At 41.9% G+C, this 24273-nt stretch overlaps 1 protein-coding gene across 1 annotated transcript in view; it reads right to left on the reverse strand.

Moving 5' to 3' along the window:
- The window catches only part of LOC108796813 (collagen alpha-1(V) chain-like), a 210575-nt gene that overhangs the window by 150025 nt on the left and 36277 nt on the right, over positions 1-24273 (reverse strand). Inside the window, exons 2-4 of the mRNA XM_018568345.1 lie at positions 15182-15349; positions 7984-8197; positions 3652-3814 (exon numbers count right to left, since the gene is read on the reverse strand). Coding sequence (XP_018423847.1) covers positions 3652-3814; positions 7984-8197; positions 15182-15349 — 545 coding nt within the window. The remainder of the gene's footprint in view (positions 1-3651; positions 3815-7983; positions 8198-15181; positions 15350-24273) is intronic.

Consider the following 24273-nt stretch of genomic DNA (forward strand, 5'->3'; position numbering starts at 1 on the left):
TTTTACCGCTCATCAGTTTAGTGTTATCAGTGATTAATGGCCCTAGACTTATTGCTCTCACTGCGACGTTCGCGGCGATATGTAACATGTGCGGCGTAATGGGCGCAATCGTCTTTTTTGCACGTATGCGCCCCCGACGCATGTTTGCATGCGTGTTTGTATGGGTGGGGACTTTAAAAAAAAATTTATTTTTTTTTATGTGTAACTTACATTTTTTTTGGCGCGGGGACTTTAATTTTTTTTTAATAAAACCCCCCTATGTGATAGCAAAATATGTGACAGGTCCTCTTTATGGAGACATCAGGGGTCTCCAAGACCCCTAATGTCACCTAGGACCCCCCTGAAGCTGATGAAGCAGAGATCTGCTCCATCAGCTTCTTTCCAGCTTCTGAAGCTGGAGAGTGACACAAGAATGCGGAAGTGATGTAATATACAACACTTACGCATTCTTGCAGAGGAGAGGGGACCAGAGGGAGCTCGTGTACAATCTCCCTCTGATCCACTGTGACACAGGCGCCATGCTGATCCCGGGCTCGCACCGGGCACAGCGGAGCCTGGGATCAGCGGAACAACGGCGGGGGGGGGCACCGATCAGCACCCCATACAAGCGATCCGCCGGCTCTACAGCTGGCGGATCGCTTGTATGTTAACAGGCATCGCTGCCTGTTTTTAAATATCGGGCATTTCCCGCTCTCGGCGTGCACGAGGGGACGTGTCTGAGCGGACGTCTAAAGACGCCCGCTCAGATCTAGAGAGCTCCCGGCCGGCCGTTTTTTTACTACGGCCGGTCCGTAGTAAAATGTAAAGAAATACTTTCCTGGGCAATGTTAATATTCACTTTATATTTTTGCTGATACATCTGTAAACTTTCAGGACAGAAAGATCAGTAACGGGTAACAGTTTCCCTTTAATACTTCTGATGGCCGCAAAGGTAAGACACTTTTTAATACTCCTTTGTCATCACAGCCTGCATAAAACATTGTGTGTGTATGAGGAAATTGAGGTGTACAATAATGGCAGTGTCCGGTGCAGCACTGCAGTCAGGAATTGTTGTTAGCAGAACCCCGGGGACACGTCCGGATTAAGGATGGGGAATGCAAGTCTTCCTAATCATCAGCTGAGTCAGAATTCCACCTGGGGATGTCTGTGGCGGTCTCGGGGTTTTCCTCTGGGTTTTGGCACACAGCCCGGGCTGTCAAAGATCATCGCAAGGCTGAAGAGACGTCTTACATGCGTTGCTGGCTGCTGCAAAACCAAACATGACTATTTCAGCCACAGGCAGCATTGGAAATTGGTGTCTAAGACCAGATGCATGTAAACAACTTGTGAAATACACGCAATGCAATGATGTGGACATCCAGGGGGCAACAGTGTGGTGAGAACAGACACTTCTGGGCCTTAGAGGCGCTGGTTTTCTTATGCTGAAATGTTGGGAAATTGTTGAGTGACCAAAACTCCAAGCGGGCAATTCCTTCTATATCCTTCTATCGTCTAAGCTCCTGAGCAGGGTCTGGCTGCCCACTGTTCTTGACAATACATCAGCTTGTATGTACAGTAATCACACCATTTTCACACCAAAACCAACAGCAAAGTTACATAGTATTTGAGGTTGAATAAAGACATTAGTCCATCAAGTCCAACCTATTAGGATCTCATTCTAGGAGTACCTGTACCCCTGTATATTACGGTCCCTTAAGAAATCGTCCAAAAGTTTCTTGAACAATTCCACATTATTTGCTGAAATCACCGCCTGTGGCAGTGAGTTCCAGACCCTAACTGATCTTACTGTGAAGAACCCCCTTCGCCCCTTGTGCTGGAATTTTTTTTTCACCAAAGTGAAGTTGCTAAAAATGCAACAAAAATGGGACAGCAGCCTGATTCATTCAGTGAATATCCTCACATTCTGTGCCCACCTCCTATGAATTTATGCTGATTGCAGCACAGCTCATGAAGGGGGTATAGGGAGGTTTTCTAAGGAGAGAGCACAGCAGATACTGTTTTCTTTCATACAGTCTCTCTCTAGTTAAAACTTTATATTGAGCCTTCTATACAGAGAAGTCAGGCAGGTGATGGAAGTTGAGCTGGTTAGCTACTGTGCCCTCCAAGTGACAGGCATTTTATGGAAAAGCAGTTAAGGTTCATATACTGTACATCTACTTAAAATATCTTCTGACTCCTCTCTCTCTCTCTCTCTCTCTCTCTCTCTCTCTCTCTCTCCATTGATTCCTGAGTCTGCACATATGCTGGGCCCATTATGAGGGGCTCCCAACATCCCTCCTGGATTTGTGTTTATTTTATATCATGGGGAGTCCAATAGGAGTTGCTGGAACACGGAAGTGGGTGAGAACACCCAAAACTCCCAAGTTGACAGGAGCATTTGGCAATTAAGGCAGAGAAAAAAAAGTAATTAGCTGACTTCAACCTCCAAAGTACACCTATAATGAAGCTTTAATTAAAATTTAAAAAAAAACGTCCTACATTAAACATATTCACTATGTTCTGTGTAATCCAAAATGCCCACTGACAGCCATCTGTTTAATACCAAACACTAAAGTTAAAGTGCTCTCTTTTTTGTGGTACAAAACATAAAGAGTAAATGTAAACCGGACAAAAATATCAGCACACAGATGAGCGTTGCTGTTCATCTCTAGTGCCATTAAAAAGAGACACAGAAAGCCCAAAGAGCTTTGATGTGTATGTAAAAGCGAAAACTTTTTTTAAAGTGACACTAAACTCAGGAGTTAAACTTTGAAATGCATTCCAGTACCTGAACTATTAGCAAAAATGTATCTTATTTGTTTATCACACAGTTGTAGAACCTCATATCATCCATGAATTGGTGCTGACACTGTCCTTCCTTCTGGAGGGTGGCTACTTTTGTTCCCCATGATCCCTGTGTGTGTTGTAAAGTAGTCACCGCTCCATGCTCCCTCCAGTGTGTGGCCAGCTTTAGCCACGCCCATGTCTCTAGGGATGGTTTGATGCTGAAGCCGCACCTGAGATAGCAAAGACAGATACCTGGGGTAAACGATCACACCTTGCACACGACTCCTGTATACATACTATATTCATACGTTTGTGTTTTATGTCACAGCTCATTTTACAATTGGTCCACTTCAGCCTATTAACATGGGCTTGTTGGAATGGGTATCAAAGATGCAGCGGGCAGAATTTTTGAAACCGTACTGTGCTAAAATGCACAGATAAAAACTGTGACACTTTCTAAGCCAATAGACCATCACTTGCAGGTCTGTGTGACCAGTTGTCACATGCTTAAGCAAATTCAAAATATGCGACATAGATGATAAGTCGACTGTCCGATTACTTCCTCATAATAAAAGAAACCTTTTTTCTCTCATCTCTTCCCGTTTAGTGAAATCACCAGTTTCTACAGTGGAGTAAAGAAAAGCCTGTCTGTTATTTCTGCATGTTTATCTTGTACATTTAAATGTGAATGTATTCCCATTTATCCACAGGAGGCTCTGCTCCACGTTACCTGGAAAACAAGGCACATTTTGGCTGCATGCAGGAGGAAATCTCATTTTCACTCCAACAGGACATGTCCAAGTCATTCACAGAGCCAAAATCAGCTTGTTCTAAAGGAACAAAAACAAACTGGAAAATCCATCAGACGGACTGGCTGCTTCTTACCTCAAAGAAGTCTTCGTCTAGGATCCTGGTGCCGAACACCACTATGCCATTGGTGTCCACGATAGAGTGCTCGCTGCGCTCCAGGTGTTTCTGCGCCCGCTTCTTACAGTCCACAAAGAGGGTGACTTGCTTCTTGTGGACGCTGATCCCAATCCGATGCCACCTGTGGGGAATGGAGCAGTGTCAGAGACATTGGCACATATAAGTGCCACCACAGAGGAAAACACACACAAAAAAAAATTACAGCTCACAAGCTTACAAAAGTTGTCTGACAGTGATGGATTAAAGGGTCAGTCCACCAAAAATTGACATTTTATTTATTGGTGGAGCATAGTAATCTCACTCAACCTGAACACCACGGACCCACAAGAGGTAACCTTTACAATTGTTGAACTGTTCATACACAATACATCCTGCATCATATAGAATACTAGTCTTAGTTCATGTTGCACAAACGACTTGTGTTCCCTCAAATAAGATTCATAAAAGTGACTGCAGGCTGTTACATGTATGGTGTCATTGGGCCTGTAGCAAATCAAGATTATTTTTTCAGTTACTAAGGTTTTAATATTTTATTGTATATGGTCATATTTTGTTTCATCAATCAATCCACGAACAAACTTCCCTCTTAAATTCAGTAATAACTCTGAAGGGCAGATACCCCTCCAGTACTGGCAACAAGGATTTATCCCAAAAGGACCCAAATACCCTCCCAGTTCTTACCTGATATTTTACCGCACCCTTACCCAGATACCCCTCCATTTCTGGTCAATGACTAAGCCCTGAATTACACCTATACAACCCCCCAGTTCTTGTACAATGACTTACCTAGACACCCTTCTATTTCTAGCCCGATGATTTACCCGTGAAGTACCCAGAGACCCTTCCACTTCTGGACCAAAAATTCACCCCTGAAGTACCCAGATACTCTCCACTTCTGGACCAATGATTTTCCCTCAAAGTACCCTTTGTAGCCTCCTCTTCTCTTCTGATGATTTGCCCCCAAAGTACCCAGATACTTCTCTAGTTCTGGCCATGATGATTTACCCACAACCTACCCAGATACCTCGTCAGTTTTGGCTAGATAACTCTCCTGCTGTGCACATCTCTTCTAAAGTACTATAGTACTAGTGATTGTCTTTCTGCATATATTACCTGCAGGGTCCCTTGTGGGGTTTTTTTGCAGAAAATCTTTTCTTATGTTGTCAATATTCAACTTAAAGATAACATTTGAAATTTCCACTTTAAAGAACACCCCCGGGGAACAAGTAAAATGGGTCATAGATTGGGCAATATTTTTATATAAAAATTCAGCTACACGAGACACAGGTGATTATAAAAACTGTAACAATGATCAAAATGAAAATTGGTTAAAATCTAGTTAATGAGCATTCACCGAGAATAATTTTCCATCAGTTTTTTCAATATTTGCCAGTTTATCAATAGTTTATGATTATTGTCCAAGCAATAAGCCACTAATTGTCAGGCAAATCTTTGTTGGGGTTGTATACTAATTGTCCCATGTATGGCAAGCCTAATAGCAACTGCTAATTTAATCCAGGCAACACCACGACTGCAATGAAGTCTGAAAGTTCACTCGCTCTACTTAAACGGAGAAATTAAGTAGCCGAAGTGTGACAATGAAGCTGTCGCATGTCGGCTCAATAGATCGGGAAGTGAGCGAACACATACTTTCGCTCGCTAACTTCTCAATCATCTCCTTGCAGAGAGTGGTGACTGTCAGTCACCACTCCCCGCAGGGATTCCCCCCTCCCCTCTCCGATCCTCCAGCGCTGACTGGAGGAACGGACTGGGGAGGGGGCAGATACAGCTGGCTCTGCCTCTAGATATGCAGAGCCCGCTGTGAATCAGCCAGCTGGGTGGATCTCAACAGCGTTGTCGCATCTGTCCCGGCTGCAGCGATCTCAGTATATGGCGAGCTCTAGCTTGCCATATACTGTGCTTTGGGTCACGGGAGGATGCTAGTATATGTCCTCCCGTTACCCTTAAGAGAAAAATACCCCATAGTTATTTTTTAAACTTAAATATCCTTTTCCCCACGGCCTATCAGCACTGAGCAATCACTAACACTCTGACTAAAGTCTTCACTCATCTTGGAGGTGTATGCAAAATTAGACTTTAAAGAAAAATTCCTGGCCAACACAATAAAACGCTCAGGGCTAGATGTTCCCAGAACTGTGCTATCTTTAAAGTGGACCTTTTTAGTAATGTTATAAGTCTGCCAACATATATTCAAAATATACAAAATATTTTTTTTTTAAGTTCCACCCTCATCATTAAAAAGCTTCATGCAAGTCACTTTGTCTAGGCTGAGATGATGTCATCAGTCTGCTGCAGACAGGAGGGAGCTTTTCCTCAGTCTCCTCTCCCTAGAGATCAGACTAAATATTGTAACTTTGTACCAAGTCACAATGCGAGAGGGTGTAGCAGAGGCCCATCTGTGGCAGACATTTGTAAAGACAGCCAAGCATTGCACAGACACCAGAATTTACATGACTGTGTCATCTCTGAGCCAGTAGAAGCAGACCCTGCATGATGGCTGAATAAACCTGGCACTATTCTTCTGGAGAGAAAAAAACCACAGATGGTGTTGTCAGGAGGAGCACTGTGAACTCTGTGAGAGGTTCTAAATGCCTGCAAGTGTTACACCTACACATTACTAAGCAAACATTTAACATAAAATACTGATCTTAGCTGGTTCCATTTTAACCAGAAGATACTACACACCTTGATAAATAACCAATGCCCTAGGCGGGCAGTGCGTGTCTCTTGCATGTCTTATACCTCCCTTTTTCATAGTTTTGTGATGGAAAAGATCAATAGAACATAACCTCAGGGTTAGCACTGATATCATCAGCACACTGACCTCTACCTTTGCTTGGCTGAAATTCTATCTGGGGGTGATATGTCAAACTGTCCTCAGTGGTAAAATATTTTACACAGTGTGAGAGCTAATAAGTCTGCTTTCCCATCTCAATGTGACTGCCAGGTACAAATAATTGCTGTCCTCAAGCAATAAATGCCACAAAAAGATCCAATTTCTCATCCATAGAGCAGCATGCCACACTAACAGCCATTAATTAGTTCCAAAGGCTCTATAGACTACACTCAAGCATACAAGTCTGGTACAAAAATCATATAAATGCCTATCCAGCTACATTTTTACTCAAATAGATAAAATATCTTTTAGATTTCATTTTAGTCTGTGACCCCGTCAATGAGATTTTCACTCATTTCCTGTCCCTGTGATACCCATAAAAGGTGAGAGGATGTTTCCAAGACAGGGAGGCATAGAAAGCAATAAACACACAGTGCCGTATACTGTGTATGCAGTACTTCAATGTTCATGTTGTATAAACTGTTACATAAAGAATTAAAAACATTGTGAGAATTTCTAACCCATTCCCACTGCACTAAAAATGTGTTTTTGCTTTGTCTGAGTCCCTGCTCTAGAGGTTTCCTATCATTTCATGTCCTGAGTAAAGTACAACAAGAGAGAAACACAGACAACAATGAACACCTGACAGAGGCTCTAAGCCTTCCACACTGCTTTAAAAAAAAAAAAAGACATTTGCATTCGCTGGCATAACCATGAGCAGTAGGGCAAACCACTTCATATTTATGCCAAAGGTGGTGCCAGAAGACATCTTCAGATGGTTAGATGTCTGCAAATGTCACCGTCCTCTGTAGTCCATCAGCAGTTTAAGCCACATCTCAGCCAGGTGGTTAAAAGGCTTTAAAAAAAAAAGCCCTCACTGACCACTGTAGTTACAGTTACTGTGGAGCAATTCATCCTCAAAGTTCAAAATACAAGCCATGAAGTTGTTCAGGTTGGGTCTCAGCACTCTCCTACCTACAGCTCTCCTACCTTCGAGAGCACGTGCTCTTTGTTACATCACCGTTCAGAAGGCTGGCCGGTTGCCAACCCACTGCTGGCTGGGGGGAAGATGACCTACCAGGGAGATGAATTGTCCCACAGTGGCTGCAGCTACATAAGTCAGTTTGGACATGTTTTAAATGTATTTACTGCTTGTTAAGAATATGAAAATATTAGAATGTTCATAGCCTGGTCACATTAAGCTTTCCATTTTTTTCACAGAGAATAGACTAGTGCAAGTGTTTTGATGGGGTAAGGGGATAATATCAGAGAAATTTACTGTACAGATGGAGTCTGCACACATTACAGAATGCCCACAGACAGGTCATACCCAAGCCCAGTCATAAGATCATCTTATGTGTATGTGTGTCCTCATATCAGGGATGGCTTGCTGTGCTTATAGGCAGCAGCTAGTTGCAATGCAAGGGACTTACTTTCCATCGGAGAGATTAATGTTACTGAAGAGGGGGTAATCCTCGGGGAGTGGATTTCCCAAGTGATCCTCGAATAGAAAGACGGGTGATCTGCCCAGCTCCATGCCAACCTGCTGGATGCCGTGTTCATTGTAAATGGACATAAGGAATGACTGGCTTCCCTTTTTGGCTTTCACAGTTGTCAAAATAGAGAAATCTTGCGGGAATGGGGTATCTGTTGAGGAAACACAAAGAGAGCAATAAATTTCAAGAATATAAGGAGTGTAATTTCAGTAAAATGTCAACACTATGCTCATGAAAAATGCTCACCGTCATCTGGCATTGTGTCCGACTTTCTGTGTTAATGCAGCTTTGGTATGTAAAGCTGCATGACCGCACTTCTATCATTTTGTACATTATACAAGTGTACATTGTACCATATGCCTCTAACTTGTACTACGTGTGCACATATGGTTACTGAAGCAAAGCATTATGAGGCCTAAAGCAATTTTAAAATGTGCAAAGCTGAATTGCCAGCAAATATAAAAAAAAGCCATTTAATGCATTGTATTAATCAAAAATGACTAAATGTATTTTAAATGCAACTAGTAAGTACCTTATTCTGAATTGTTATCAAACCTGTGAAATCTCCTGCACAGCAGCATTCAGAGGCATAGGGAGGGACGGTTATGAGGTCAGTCTGGCTCTGCTGTGAGCTCCTGTGTTAGGCCCCATTCACACTGAGCGGAAAATCCCACGATTTATGCCGCGAAATGCGCATTTTTGCCACGCAATATCGTGAGAAGTAGCTGGCCAATGATTTTCAATGGAGCTGTCTTAATGCACAGCTCCATGTCGCCCGTTGCAAGTTGCGCCTGCAGGACCCTTTTTCCTGCGGATGTCACCAGAATTTCCTTTTTTTTAATGCAGCCCGACACTGAAGGTAGCTGGAACATCGCCCAAACCGTCTCGCTATCCCGCCACGCGGAAATCCGCTTGAGGTAAGTGTCGCTTAGTGTGAATGGGGCCTTAACAAGGAACATGTTGACAGAAAGTGAGGAGAGGGTTACAAAGTTACATAGTTAGGTTAAAAAAAGACACAAGCTGAACTTCATTGTCCAATCACAGGTTGGAGGCAGGGAGGTGGCCAACCTTTATTGATTAGCTACAGCAGAAAAATAATGAGATGACCAGGTGGTGCTGTCTGGCAGGGCTGCATAACTCTCAGGACTAGACCTAGACAGGATGAAGTACAAATCTCTTTAGGTAAAATAGCTCCCAAATATGCATTTCAGCTGTATATATGTAGCTGCTTGTCAGAGGTTCAGCTTTAGTAAAGGCAGAGACAACATGGGATCTGGGATACATCCTATGATAAAAGGCAGTGAGGAAAACAAAGTTGCCCTTTAAGACATTCCCCTCTCTGCATAATACAGAGTACATTTACTATGTTTTTGAACACTACACAACACAGGCCTGCCTACATTGTCTGAGATTCCATTTTTATTTTGCCTTCATCTTTTAGGAGGTAAAATATAGCTGGAGGCTAATAAATAATCTAGCAGAGATAGTGGGAACCTCTGAAAATGGCCACTGTAGCTGTGCAGACTCAGAAACTCAACACAGAGATCTCACCAATAGAGTCCCCAAGGGAAAGAAGGCTCAACAATATCTACCAGGAACTGCAAAAAGACAACTTTTAGCATCCACACCAGCCAAATCTGAACATTCTTTAGGGTTATCAATGCACTTCATGCCTTTTTTTCTTTGGGGTTAGAGCCTTGTAATGTATAGAGTTTGCACCCTCTGCTCTGCTGTTTTAACAGGCTAGCCTGCACTGATAATGGTACCTTGGGACCAGACGGAGGTCAGACTCTTCATTTTTGAGTGAGTTTAGTGAATGTCTCAATGACTCTTAATTCACAATGAGTTTGTTAAGAGAGACCTCAGATAAGATCTTCATTGAAGAGCCTTATGTCAAGCATGTAACCCCTCAGGAATGGCAGGAATTCCCCATCATTCTCCAGCCTTTGACTTCTTGGTGTTTATGTTTGAAATTCCTTTCCAGCAGGTTACAAGGTTTTGCAGTAGAATCCATATTAGAAGATGGAATTCCTTATGTAATGGGTGAAGTCATTGCTTTCAATTGATGCTTGATATAATGTGAATGATGTCAAAACAATCCGTAAGTAACATTAGGATTCTATTCAGATTAAACCTCCATTAAACAGAAAATGCCACTTTGACCAACTCACAGTCACAGACGAATAAGAATTCCCATTCTCCCATAGAAAACCATTTGCTATTTATGTAACTGGGCCTTTTTAAAGTTATCAGCCAATTTAAGATGAATAAGGGGAAGATGTAAGCTGGTTTTAGACATGAAATGTATTTTAATTGCTATAAATCTGGATAAATGAGACATTGTACAAGCAAGCATGACCAGCAAGCAAGCATTTCATGACACTGCCAGGCTTTGGCCAGAAACAGGAATGCTCTGGTCCCATGAACGTTCCTGTTTATGTAATGCAGGAGGGATTGGAGAAGCCGGTCTCCTTTAAAGTGACAAGTGTCAGTATTTAATTAAATTACTGGGCTTGAAGTTCTCCCTGTGTCCCACCTGATTTGCAAATATTCTTACTTTGTGAACCTTCAAATACCATTTTAGGCACCGGCAGATCTGGTATGGTGATATGGTGAAAGATCGCTGATTGCTGTCCCAAAATGCAGAATGCCATTTGTATGCACAGTTTTTCCATGTAACTTTTTCTGCAGAATGTGTTGTTGCTATATGAATGGAAGCCAATGACAGAAAACCTTCTAGAAGTAATGCTAAAAGTACATCCTGCCCAATGTAATTAGCAAGTTTCTCATAATAGTTCTCTTCTCCAGGTATCTGGGTAGGGTCCGGTGCAAAGTTAGGAAGTTTGATGCACGCTGCATATCCAGCTTCATAGTTCACGGAATTGATGAGATTTTAATGCATACCATCTGTGAGATGAACTTGCCAGGCTCTCCTCATTCATCATCTCCTTTATAAGGTTATACACATTCAGGGCACTGGCACTGCAGGGTCACCAGTCACTATGCAGTTTTGGCAATTGCCAGTAGGACTCTCGCCATGTGTTTTGCATCCAGAGAAGAGGAGAATTAATTACACAGATCAGGAAACCACAAGAGATGTAGCTGGCAGAGTCCATGGAAAAATGTCCCTGGCTTGGTGAGGTGCTGGTAACATCTCGGCTGCCAACGGCACATCAGCGTTATTAGCAAAAGGTTTTGTTCCCGGCCTGTAGAACATACTGAGACTTGCAGTTCCACTGTAGCTGGAGAATTACAAATATCAGGCACTTGGGCAATTTCAACTGAAGAAAGAGCCACTGGATATTGTAATGTGACATCATAGATGGCAAATTCTAGGCCAGCACTGCAGGTCCTCAGCAAGATGACACTGAGCTCATTGCACAGATCACAGATCACTGTGAGAACTTCAAGCTTTGGTATGTAAGGCACAACTAGTGCCATACAAAGGCAACTTTAATAAGTAAAGCTAGTGTCGGCACCATGGGCAGTGCCCTGCGTTACATTTGAAGGTTAGTTTTGAAGATATAAATTACTTGTACTGGTGGAAGGCAGGAAAGGTAGACTAAGAGTTGTCCTAATGTTTGAGAATTACTGCACAAATACCTGTTCCTATCCCCCAGCTTCTGAGTAGGCATAATTGTATCAAATAGAAAAGGCTTACAGTAAAGTAAACAGCAACGGTGTCATATTATCTGATAGCGTTATGCATGCTTAATAGCTGGGAGGCCCTAAACATGATACTTCTGACATGTGCTTAATTTTCCACCATTAAAAAAAAGAAAATACCTAAGCATTCTCCATAGCGCTATGTTTATTACTACATTACAGCTGGGCAAGATATGGCCACCACTTTTAAAAGGTGCTGGTTTTGTGGCTGGCATGCTAATCCTCCAGCCTCACTATATAATGAGTCACTGACAAACAGTATGCAGCCAGTAATGTTGGATAATGGAGACCCTTACTGGCATATATGTCCCAGTCAGACTTCTTTTATTTTCTATTTACCCATGAGGGTCTTCATTTGCCCTGGGCATGTCAGATCCTTTTATTAGTCACTGCACTGTTCTGGGGGCACCCTCTGGTAAGCTTTACCCCTAATGATGTCATGGTTATACATGTTCTAATGATGTTGGCACTGGCAAGAGTCAGATTAGGAGTGTAAATGCAAAGAATGTTCTGTGCTTTATGTTAGAAAAGTCAGAAAAACTTAGAATGAACAGAGCCGGCAGCCAATGAGCTGCCGGCTCTGCTCGGGTATTCTGACACTGGCCGGGGCTGCTGTCAGAATACAAAGGTAACGGGGGATTCCTAGATCAGTGCTTGAAAGCATTGAAGGAGGAATCTGTTCCCTCCCGCGTGCTGAAAAAAATAGAATAGTGTATGGCCAGCCTAAGAGAAGATTTCTCTAACATTGGAAAGATATCTCCTTTGTGAGTGTACAGGATAGGAAGTGGAGGAAGATCTCCCTAATGAGACACAAAAAATGCTGTGATGCCAGTTGTGTCTTTCAGCACCCATCCATCCATGAAAATGAACCGATGAACCCCTAGCCTGCTAAACCATGGCAGCGATTGATAATGGCTGAATTGTGCCAAGTATATCTGACCCTTCTCACTCAAAAGTCAATGATCACCTTAAGCTACAAGCAACCCAGAGTAAATATATTGGGCTGACCTTTATTAAGCAATTGAGCTGGTACCACGGGGAAATATTTCTGAAGAAAAAGGTCTACAATATTTTTTATTTTAGGAGGAAAGCTTTGGTTAGAATTTCAACTTAAAGCATTTTATAATTTGGTTAAAGATATCTTGGAATTATCTAGATAGAAAAAAAATGTCCTCCAGAAAACAAGGGGCCATTTGTAATTGAAGGCCATCAGGGGTCCAGGGTACTTGCCACATCAGCTGTCAGTGCTTGTTCACACCATCTACAGACTGGTTCTGGATGCGTTTCTACATATGCGTTTATGTGCATTTTTTGCGTGTTTTTGTTGTGTTCCTGTGTTTTTAAAATTGGTTTTGCTTGGGTTTAAGAGCTTTCCGGTGCATTTTTGTGCCTATTTTGTACTTTCCGATGCAACAAAAAGCATGCTGCTGTACTTTTTTTTTTAAAGCACTGGAACTGAATGCAATGGAGTGAGTTAGCCTCATTTAAAAGCATTGGAATTACTGTTTATGCGTTTTTTGGTGTGGATATAAAATGACCTTAGGCTCAAGCTCCATCGGTTGCACCTTTTGAGTGTCTATTTTAAATGCCCTTTAATCGCCCTTTGTTAACATGGTGCTGAGTATACTTGAGAACCAGAGACATCTGCTCAGTTTATTTTGCTCTTCTAAAACCTTCAGTTGTTTAAGAACTACAAGCTTCAGCATGCACTGGCATTAGAAAACACACCCAGTGCTTATGGCTTTTTTTGATTTTTATTTTGGGTTTTTATGCAGCTGCTTAGGGCATACAAATGCTGCAGACATATTCCAAGCCGCCTGCCAGGAACAACATGCCAATATTTTCAATTAAATCCCTATATTTTAAAAAGGGACGCTGCAGTGTATTTTACAAGCAGTAAGACGGCCTAGCGGAAAAGTAAGTAATGGAGTTCTGTCCATTAAATTATCAAAATCCTGCTTGCGGGAGATAATCAGCTCTTATACCCCTACTAATAATTCAGAATAACTCTCTGGACGCCATTTAGGCCAACGGATGAAGATGCAGCAGCTCTCATCAGCTTCAGGAATATTCAGTGGCCGGGAGTGAAGTGTCTCCTGTCATCAATATCACACTGACAAGTAAAACTTATTGTACCATTTAAATGACCTCCGCTGAAATGGGAACACTTAGCTGGGTGAATGGGCACTTGGGCAGCAAAACATTCACCCTATTACCGGAGGAAAAATGTTTTTGTTCCAATAAAGTTCATCTAAAGGTTACGACGCCTTGTTGCTCAATCTGCTTATCAGGCAGAGCCAAGAATACCGCTAATACAAATGTGTTGTGAAAGGTTTTAATTAAGAAATCAACTTATGAAATTCTGCACTGTATGGATATTAAAGCTAAACTCCAGGCAAACAGCTAAAGACACAGAGGAAATACTTAGGGAACCGTTTTACCTGCCAAATGATTTGTATTCTGTCTATCCCACAGCACAGCCCTCTATGGCATTGCAGGAGATCCATTTTTTTTCTCTACCACAGTTAAGTAACACTTGCAGGTTCCCTACCAGCCCTCACTCTGTGACTGGACAGGAAAAGAAATGCAAAAAAATTGATGAACTCATCTCTCTGGTCCTTCTTCCTATTAGCATGCTCCTTGTTAGTGCATGAAGTGAAAATCTCCTTAAGCTGCATCTCCCTGTCCCAGTCCTAGCTCTGCTGTACAGGGACTACAAGAGACTGATACCAGGTCATATTGAGGTACTTGTATTAAAGAAAATATATATTTAATGACGTAGTAATGACTGAAAGCAATGGCTGCTCTCTCCATTTTTTCCGGGCAGTACCAATGCAGGACAAGGCAACCTCGTTGCAGCGGCGTGCACTTAAAAAGTACTGCATGCAGTACTTTTTTTCAGCGTAGTGAGATGCGACCTAGTAAAACCGCCTCGCACCCTGCTGTGCCCATAAAACGTAATGAAATGTCGCTTGTGAAAAAAAAAAAAAGGAAACAGTGCAATGTGCCAGGATCGGTGCATCAGCACTATGCTGGGCGCACCGTTACACCACCTGCTGTGCGATTTGTGCAGCGGATGGTATGAATGGACCCTTCAGCAGCATGCAGTGTTTCAAAGATGGATGCCAAAAGTAACCCAAATAATTACCATATACGATTCAGCACCATGAACAAATTATAAATATGCAGGAGTGACATCACTGCTCTCTAGATAGAAGTGATATTTTAGAGGAGTAGCATCATTGCTCTCCAGATATGTTAGATTTTACAAGAGTGACATCACCCCTTTCAAGATATTAGTTATAGAATATATAAGTGACATCACCGCTTGCCAGATAGAAATTATATTTTACAGGAGTGACATCAGCTCTCTTCAGATATAATTAATATTGTATAGGAGTGACATCACCTGACTCCAGATATGTTATATTTTACAGCTTTCTGCAAATCTACTTTATTATAATCTTACCTGGGAAGAGCTGCTTGGTGGGGGCACTAAGCTGCGCACTCTTCGACACTCTGTATGCCACATCGGGTCCCTTTGTCGATTTTCTGAATGCGCAGAATCCTGTTGATTTTTGGACTCCATCAGGTAAATTAGGAAAATCTAAAACCTTCAAAACATCAGCTGGTTCACCTGTGAGTGGATAAAAGCAGAGAAAACATTATTATTTTTTTGTGTTTTCACAAAAAGAAATCAAAATGTACAGCTGGAATGTATTATGGAGAAAAGAGTATTTAATCGCATTGTTGGACAAATCTGAAAACCAGAGGCCATTTTCGAGCATTCCATACAATCAGTGGCAATGTGTATGTAAAACACTGTGTTTATACTGTGCTAATGGGTTGGTGCCAGGTCCTCACTTATGAAGCAAGTAAAAGATTCTCTAGATGTCTCAGACGTTATGACCATATTTATATCACTGGCAATACAGAGCTGGTGGCAGCACCAGAGATGAAAGCAAAAACATGGAGGGGTAACAATCACCTATTCCAGTGTCCTTTGCCATCTCAGTCTATCTATAACTCTAATAATGGTAACACAATCCCACAAACCCATCCGAGAATGGCCTCCCTGTCTACAATATGTTCATAAAATTGTCAGAGTGCGCTAATAAGTCAAATACTTTTCAATGTGTAAAAAGCAACAAACATCCATTTTGAACTGCAATCTGCCTTTCATAAATTCCAGCGATGAAGAATAAAACAGATTTTTAGTAGGTGCATTTTTAATCTGTCCATATAGAAGATCTGCCAATCATTTATTAAGTGATGGACACTGTTTATTGCAGTAGAAGCCTCTTGTAAACACACAATCCTTCTCTACAGCAAGCATTTCTTTTCTTACACATTATGGAGCTCATTTTGCGCACTAGACTCCGATATAACAAGGTAGCAGTGTTTAAAATGTACACCACCCAAAACCAATATTCTAGTGTTCAGTGGATACTGAACAGTTAAAAGGGAAATGTTATCTTTATCCAGAAACAAGCATGTGCTATCAAGTGTTTCCACACTTCATTGGTTATGTCATGGTTATTGAACCACTTAGTAAATGAAGAATGAGAATGGTGGCTCTGGTGCCTGTAATTTCAAAGAAGGGCAACAATTTCCTTGCAGTAGTTTGTGTCTCTGCCCCTCCCATAATGGTGAAATTTCCCTGCAGCAGTTTGTGTCTCTGCCCCTCCCACAATGGTGAGATTTCCCTGCAGTAGTTGGTGTCTCTGCCCCTCCACAATGGTAAGATTTCCCTGCAGTAGTTTGTGTATCTGCCCCTCCCACAATGGTGAGATTACCCTGCAGTAGTTTGTGTCTCTGCCCCTCCCACAATGGTGAGATTTCATGGCAGTAGTTGGTGTCTCTGCCCCTCCCACAATGGTGAGATTTCCCTGCAGTAGTTTGCGTCTCTTCCCCTCCCACAATGGTGAGATTTCCCTGCAGTAGTTTGTGTCTCTGCCCCTCCCACAATGGTGAGATTTCCCTGCAATAGGTTGTGTCTATGCCCCTCCTACAATGGTGAGATTTCCCTGTGGTAGTTTCTGTCTCTGCCCCTCCCACAATGATGAGATTTCCCTGCAGTAGTTTGTGTCTCTACCTTCCCACAATGGTGAGATTTCCCTGCAGTAGTTGGTGTCTCTGCCCCTCCCACAATCGTGAGATTTCCCTGCAGTAGTTTGTGTCTTTAGCCTCGCAATATGATGAGATTTCCCTGCAGTAGTTTGTGTCTCTGCCCCTCCCACAATGGTGAGATTTCCCTGCAGTAGTTGGTGTCTCTGCACTCCCACAATGGTGAGATTTCCCTGCAGTAGTTTGTGTCTCTAGCCTCGCAATATGATGAGATTTCCCTGCAGTAGTTTGTGTCTCTGCCCCTCCCACAATGGTGAGATTTCCCTGCAGTAGTTGGTGTCTCTGCCCCTCCCACAATGGTGAGATTTCCCTGCAGTAGTTGGTGTCTCTGCCCCTCCCACAATGGTGAGATTTCCCTGCAGTAGTTGGTGTCTCTGCCCCTCCCACAATGGTGAGATTTCCCTGCAGTAGTTGGTGTCTCTGCCCCTCCCACAATGGTGAGATTTCCCTGCAGTAGTTGGTGTCTCTGCCCCTCCCACAATGGTGAGATTTCCCTGCAGTAGTTGGTGTCTCTGCCCCTCCCACAATGGTGAGATTTCCCTGCAGTAGTTGGTGTCTCTGCCCCTCCCACAATGGTGAGATTTCCCTGCAGTAGTTGGTGTCTCTGCCCCTCCCACAATGGTGAGATTTCCCTGCAGTAGTTGGTGTCTCTGCCCCTCCCACAATGGTGAGATTTCCCTGCAGTAGTTGGTGTCTCTGCCCCTCCCACAATGGTGAGATTTCCCTGCAGTAGTTGGTGTCTCTGCCCCTCCCACAATGGTGAGATTTCCCTGCAGTAGTTGGTGTCTCTGCCCCTCCCACAATGGTGAGATTTCCCTGCAGTAGTTGGTGTCTCTGCCCCTCCCACAATGGTGAGATTTCCCTGCAGTAGTTGGTGTCTCTGCCCCTCCCACAATGGTGAGATTTCCCTGCAGTAGTTGGTGTCTCTGCACTCCCACAATGGTGAGATTTCCCTGCAGTAGTTTGCATTTCTGCCCACAGTGATAAGTCTCCCCAAGGCAACATGGGATTCAGCTCCTCTCTGGTTCATGTGTCACTCATATTAGTTTTAGGTGGCGCTGCCTTTTCTTCTCTTGCAGAGCCTATGTAGAAAGAAAAACCTATCACCATGTTTAGGTAAAAAGAACTGATTGATTCTCTCACCCCAGCGACCGTGGCGAGGAAGCTTGACAGTCAGAGACAGAGCTTAATGCAGACATACATAACACAGGGGAAATGTCAGACCAGGAACTGAAAATGAATACATCTCTGGCGCTAAAAAGCTTTTCATGACATCTGCAATTTGTTACAATACCTGATGCGGAACAATGAAGCAGATTAGCACATCCATCAAGTATGAAAACAGATTAGAGCAAGCAGCATATCTCTTAATTATCTCTAGAATAACCACATGTCACTCCCAATATTACTGCACTTTGTTTTCTTTTATGTGTCTGTTTTGTCTTCTTTCCAACCCTCATTATGAACAAAAGCTGTGTTCCTCTTTGCCAGCCTATGAATATAGAAAGGACAAAGGGCTTATAATACGGCCTATTGCACACCATCATCACTCTAAACCGAATAAGCCACTTTTTATACTTCATTACTAGAGAGTACTTAGAATAGTTACTAAAATAGCGGATAAAGTAGCAGACACCCTCACAAACTGTGCTTCTTCACAGCCTATTGCTCTACATTTTGCTGACTCGTGCAGTAACAGAGCAGGGCAGCCCCCTTTGAATGATAGGAATTCAACACTCCCATGACATGGAGTGGACAAATGCTGGTGTAGTTAGAGGCACCATGTTAACAATGGGTTGTAGTTTTTTTGTAAAATGAAAATATCATCATGTTATGGGGCTATATAAAAATATTTTTCAATGAAGTTGTTCTTTAAAGCCGTGTTAGTTTAAAATATTTGAATCAGTCTGATACAAATTATGATGTTCCCTTAATAATATATGTTTTTCCCATCTGCCTCTTCTGATGGATATAAATCTGTTCTACATTCACATTAAACAGCTAATGGAAAGGAAGGGGGTTCATAGCCAGACACACCTTCTGATTGGCAGCGCTGATTTATTTTTTTGGAGGGGCTAATGTAGCCATTTACCCTGTAGTGTGAAAGTAGTGATCCTCTTTAACTTACTGGTCAGCCTCACACTACTTTTATTGATTGGAAGGAGAAGGGTTAGAACAATGTCTCATCATGGGCTGACACAAAGCTGAGATTAAAGTTCCCCATACACTGTACGATTGCGATGGTTGTAAGGTGTATGGGCACCTTCAGACTAAATTAGGGGAATTTACCAAAACTGGAGCAGACAAAATCTGCAGCAGATGTGCTGCTCTCTCTCATTTTCTGATCCTAACTGAACTGAAGAGAGAAGCTGATTGGTTGCCATGGGTAACTGCTCCAGATTTTGTCTGCTCCAGTTTTGATGAATTCCCCCCAATGTTCCTACCAGAGGAGTAGTTCTAAAGAGACTTTTGTGACAACGGCATAATGTGCATCCAACTGACTGTTGATCTGCCCTCTTTGGTAGAAAAAGATCTTTGGCAGATCCTCTAAGTTAGTTGGTCCACCAACATGGTGTCATGAATGACAAATTTGGATTACTTCCAAGGATGTCAATAAGGTGTCTCTATCTTTCAGATCACAGCAGACTGGAAGACATAGACAGACAGAAACTATCATGGGTTTCAAGAGACCTCCAGCAAGCGATGCGATAGAGGTCTATGATGTGTCAGGATGTCCCAGTGGCTGCCTGGCAGGATCCACATGGCCAGTTTTCCCTCGGTGTCAAGAAACATTCAAGGCAACCTTACCGAATTAGCTGTCCTTTGGTTTGACAACAGCCTGACTTAGGAGAGGCAACGAGAGCAGCAAGAAAAACATGACCTGGGCTGTAAACATGGACAGAAATAGCCGCACTGAGGCAATTGTGGACAATGACAGGGTATCACTTGTCACAAAAACAGCAGTACAGCCCAGAGAAAAATAAGACAGCAAAAAAGTTTAAAAAAAATATCAAGCAATCAAGCAAACCCCCTACAAAAAACTGCTAAGTACTATGTCACGTGTGTATGTGAAACACATAACAAGACTGCTTTACCAAATTAAAACACAAATAAACTTTTTCTTGTATCTTCTTCTATGTCTCTAACTGCCAGAAATGTGCACATATTTGGATTTTATTGTGGTCACACCTCTTTAGCATGTCACAGCTGAACAGGGAACACAACTGGGCTCCCATGATGCAATAGGAGCCTCCGTGCTCTGCACCGACATGGGCTGACACATCATCTGTGAGGTCAGGGAACAGGCTTGTATATTAGCTCTTTATCAATTGTAAGGAAAAAAAAGACACAAGTGTTTGACTGCCATGTGTATATCTCAAGCACTTGTAGAAACACAGAAAAGGGGGCAGATGTTGCAGAACATCTTGACAAGCAGACCTGTCAGTCAATCTGTGATTACATAACACATCCTAAAAATTAAGATGCCCGAGAATAATATTCATCAATGCCCAACAACAATGCAGCCAGGGCCGGCCTTAGGCCTTTAGGCGCCCTGTGCGAGAAAGCTTTACAGCGCCCCTCAGTGACCACACCCCTCCGTGGCCACACCCTTTAGTGGCCACACCCCCCAGTAACCACACCCATTTATCACCCATATTTTTGGTAAAATATAAAAAGCGGGGTCACGTCGGGTAAATAGACACCAAACATGTCATGCTTTAAAATTGCGCGCACCTGCAAAATTGTAAAAAATTAATGGTCCCTGATATAAGGTAGCATAATATTAATCACTTTATGAATGAGACGAATCCCCTCCCTGCGTTACATCCTCACCCTCTGGCATTGGAGGAAGATCAAACTTCCCAAACAGAAGTCACTTTACAAGCTGATAAATGCATCTCACATTCACTGCCTGAACAGCTGTGCCTTGTACATGTTACACCCTAAAAATACAACTTTGATCTCCTTTCCTGGGAGCAGCAGGACAGAAATAGAGCATCCAGGGGAAGCTAAAAGGGTCAGAAAATATATTCAAGAGAATGCAACTCGCCCACTCCCATGTACCTCACAACACTGCAGAGGTAGAAGCCACACAATACCCCAGTAAATGAAAACGCTGTTTATTGGGGACTTAAAGGAGCTATCCACTTAAAATGTAAATGTCAGATGTGGTGAATGGTGGCAGGCTGATGTACCCTCTAGCTGTTTATTTATCACAGGCATCTGGCAGGGAGATGTTTGCACTTGGGTTCGGAGCTCCACCAGTCTGCTGTGGATATAAAAGCAGATATTGTCACTATGGGCAAAAATCTTTCACTAGATTTAAAACAGAAGTTTTTGTTTTTCCGAGAGTCCCTTCAGTAACATAGATTTGTTAGTTGTTGATCCTGCCACCTTAAAGTGGGTCAAACACTGCTCAGATTGTGACTGAAATTCGAGCAGTGTGTGGCCCTGCCAGCATCCCTCTGTTCAGCAAAAGACGATTCAATCGAAGGAGCCGGGCCAAAAATTGTTGGCTCACCAGTGACTGCAGCTAATTAGCTGCAGCCACTGTTCGGGTAAGCTGGGGGAATTGAGCGATTTTTTTGTCACTGGTGTCTATCATTTTATTGATATCACTACTCCCACATGAATTATTAGGCTGCATTTTTGGCCATGTCTTTGGTTTCTAGTGAATTGATAGGCTACATTCACACTGACATCATCAGTTTGTAGTAATTGGAAAGTCTATATTTATTCTGCAATCACCCTGCTCACCTTGGGGTCCTTGTGTATCAGCATAGCTGTCTGTTCATGATTGTTGTATTGTATCTCCCCGGATGATATGAGAGTGTCATTTGGGGATAACAGGCATTAATAATATATGACACATGTAATATACGATGTTTGTTTGGCTCTGTTAACATTCCTAGAGAAAGAGCACCAAACAATAAAGATAATTTTGTCCTTATGTGACCCACTGCTAATAAGAACAGTGAGGATGCCAGGTGCAAAAGCAACTGTGTTTTCATACAGATACAATGAATATTGTAATGTTTCCAATGATTATATTTTTCTGTATGTGGAGTTAAAATAAATGACATTTGAAGCTTTCTTCTAGGAAGAACATTTGTTTCAGCATGATCACAGATATCTGCTAATTAGGAGTCTACTGTGACAAATGTAACTGTGTCATTACAACCAGCAATCGCTATACACAATCTAAATCTAAAACAATCCTAACAATATTTAAATGAAAACTCAGATTGTAATTCTCGTCATTACTCCACATCCCCACCCCTACATACAGTTCCTAAAAATAATTGTATCTTAATGTTGGGTCCTTTGTAAAGCTCTGCTGGTCTTTTCTTTATCACAGTCACAGGCTGCTTCTGATTTATTTGATAAAAGTGTTTAAATCAGACATTTATCTCCTAGCATCAAAATGTGTTTACATGCGTTTAGAACTTCAAATTGGCTCCTAGATGCACCAAAAGGGGGTAGCTTGTTTTTTAATGTAGCATTGTATCATGTTAATGACATTTTAAATGTAGCCAAGTTTTTAAGTTTTCTCTATGTAATAAAGTATATTTTTATACAAAACCATGTATGTTTGATGGACATTTCGTATGGCCTGGATCCTTTTAAAGCCCCGCTTTTCTTTATCTTTCTTGTATACTTTTCAAATTGGGGGTGTGGTGCTTATCCCTAATGGTTCAATTCAATTTCTATACGTTAAACATGCTGGGAGGAGGGCACAGCAAGCAGTGGGCGAGTGCAATAGCCAGCCTGCTATTGGCTATTGCCATTTAAATGGCCAATAACAGACTGACTATTGCACCAGCCCCCTACCTGCTGTATTTACATTCAGCTGCCGTCTGTGGAATCTTGCCACTGGCAGCTGTCATTCCCTGGCTGCAGCTATTCAAGTGCCATGTGCTTACAATACAATTATTTAAAAAAAATAATGAAAGGTAGGAAAAAAGTTTTTTTTTAGTCTCGGCCTGTCAAATCTGCTGCAGGAGGTTCGTTGCAGTGCCATTCATTACAATGGCACCCGACCCATATTGTGATCGCCCACATGGAATGTGCGGTACCGTAATGCCGTGCGTTCCAGTTCAGTGCGATTGCAAAAAATTGTGCATACAGTTTTATTATGAAGTAAACTTTATATTTCTAACACTGCATTTGTGTACTTTATTTTAAATTAAAGAAGGTATTTATTTAATTTTTAACCCGATTCATTGATTAATCGAATAAATAAGCGGCCAACTAATCGATTATGAAAATAATCATTAGTTGCAGCCCCAGTAATGACAATCTACAAACAGATACTAGATAATTGCTGGCTTGTTAGTCTTTGCATACTTTATTTTAATTTTCTTCCCCAGTCTTCTGTCAGTGGCCATTTTAACTAAGGGCAGGTTACTTGATCTCCCTTTACTTGAAACTCTGTCACATGTTAATATGACATGTCACTATACACATAATTTCAATGACTTTCCCTGAGATCTCATGCCCCGGAAACGCGTCAACACAGATCTTCATGCTGGCACATAGGAACCACTTTGCTGATGTCCACTTGCCTGATTTTCACCTACCATTCCATGGCTATTATACTATTCACGTTTGTGAGTACCTTTTACCATTGATATCTCTATTTGAATAAAACTTATCTGCACCAGGAAAAGCGCCCTCTTTTTGTGCTTTTTTCCAGACTCCACAGTCCCCCTGGCTGTAGAGGGGCAGCATCCTGTAGCATGCCCATTATTATACCCCTTTGAGGAGTGATTGCGCTTTTTGCTTCTATTTGTTTATCCAATCACTTTAAGCCTAAATATGTTTTATTAATATGTACCTGAGGAAGCAGAATAACAAGAGATTCTGTGATGAGAACATAATGATAATTGCTGGGCCAGTGTAAAAATGGAATAATCTCTCAGGGATATTATGATGCATTACTATACTATTTTGCATACTAAGATGCAAAGGTTTGTGTGAAAATAAATATTTTAATAACGTGATCCAACTATTAATATGTGTTATGGTACCATAAAAGTCCAGAATAATCTTTTTTGCAATTGTCTTTCAGATAAAATACTATCTATTCAGTTCTTGGAGCTGGCAGCAGTTTTTCCCTAACCCCCTCTGGAATGCCAGCAACTGACAGGCTATTCATCTTGGGTCCAATTAACTGAAATCTTTAACATATTATATTTGGTAAACTTTATCTGGTATTTTTGGATAAGTGTCTCTCTGAACTTTTAAACTTTCTAAAGTAAACATCAGTACGTTTTCATAATCCTCAAATAGTCAACTAAAAAAAAGAAAGGCTAACATTTTTAAACCTTCAAAATTTACAAAGGATGCTGGAATGTGAAGGAGTTGCTGACCTGTGATACAGAACCCCCAAGTCACATCTGAAAAAGTGATCTTTTCTAATACTAAAACATT

Source organism: Nanorana parkeri, unplaced genomic scaffold, assembly GCF_000935625.1.
Source record: "Nanorana parkeri isolate BGI_ZX_2015 unplaced genomic scaffold, ASM93562v1 scaffold1174, whole genome shotgun sequence".
Lineage (NCBI taxonomy): Eukaryota > Metazoa > Chordata > Amphibia > Anura > Dicroglossidae > Nanorana > Nanorana parkeri.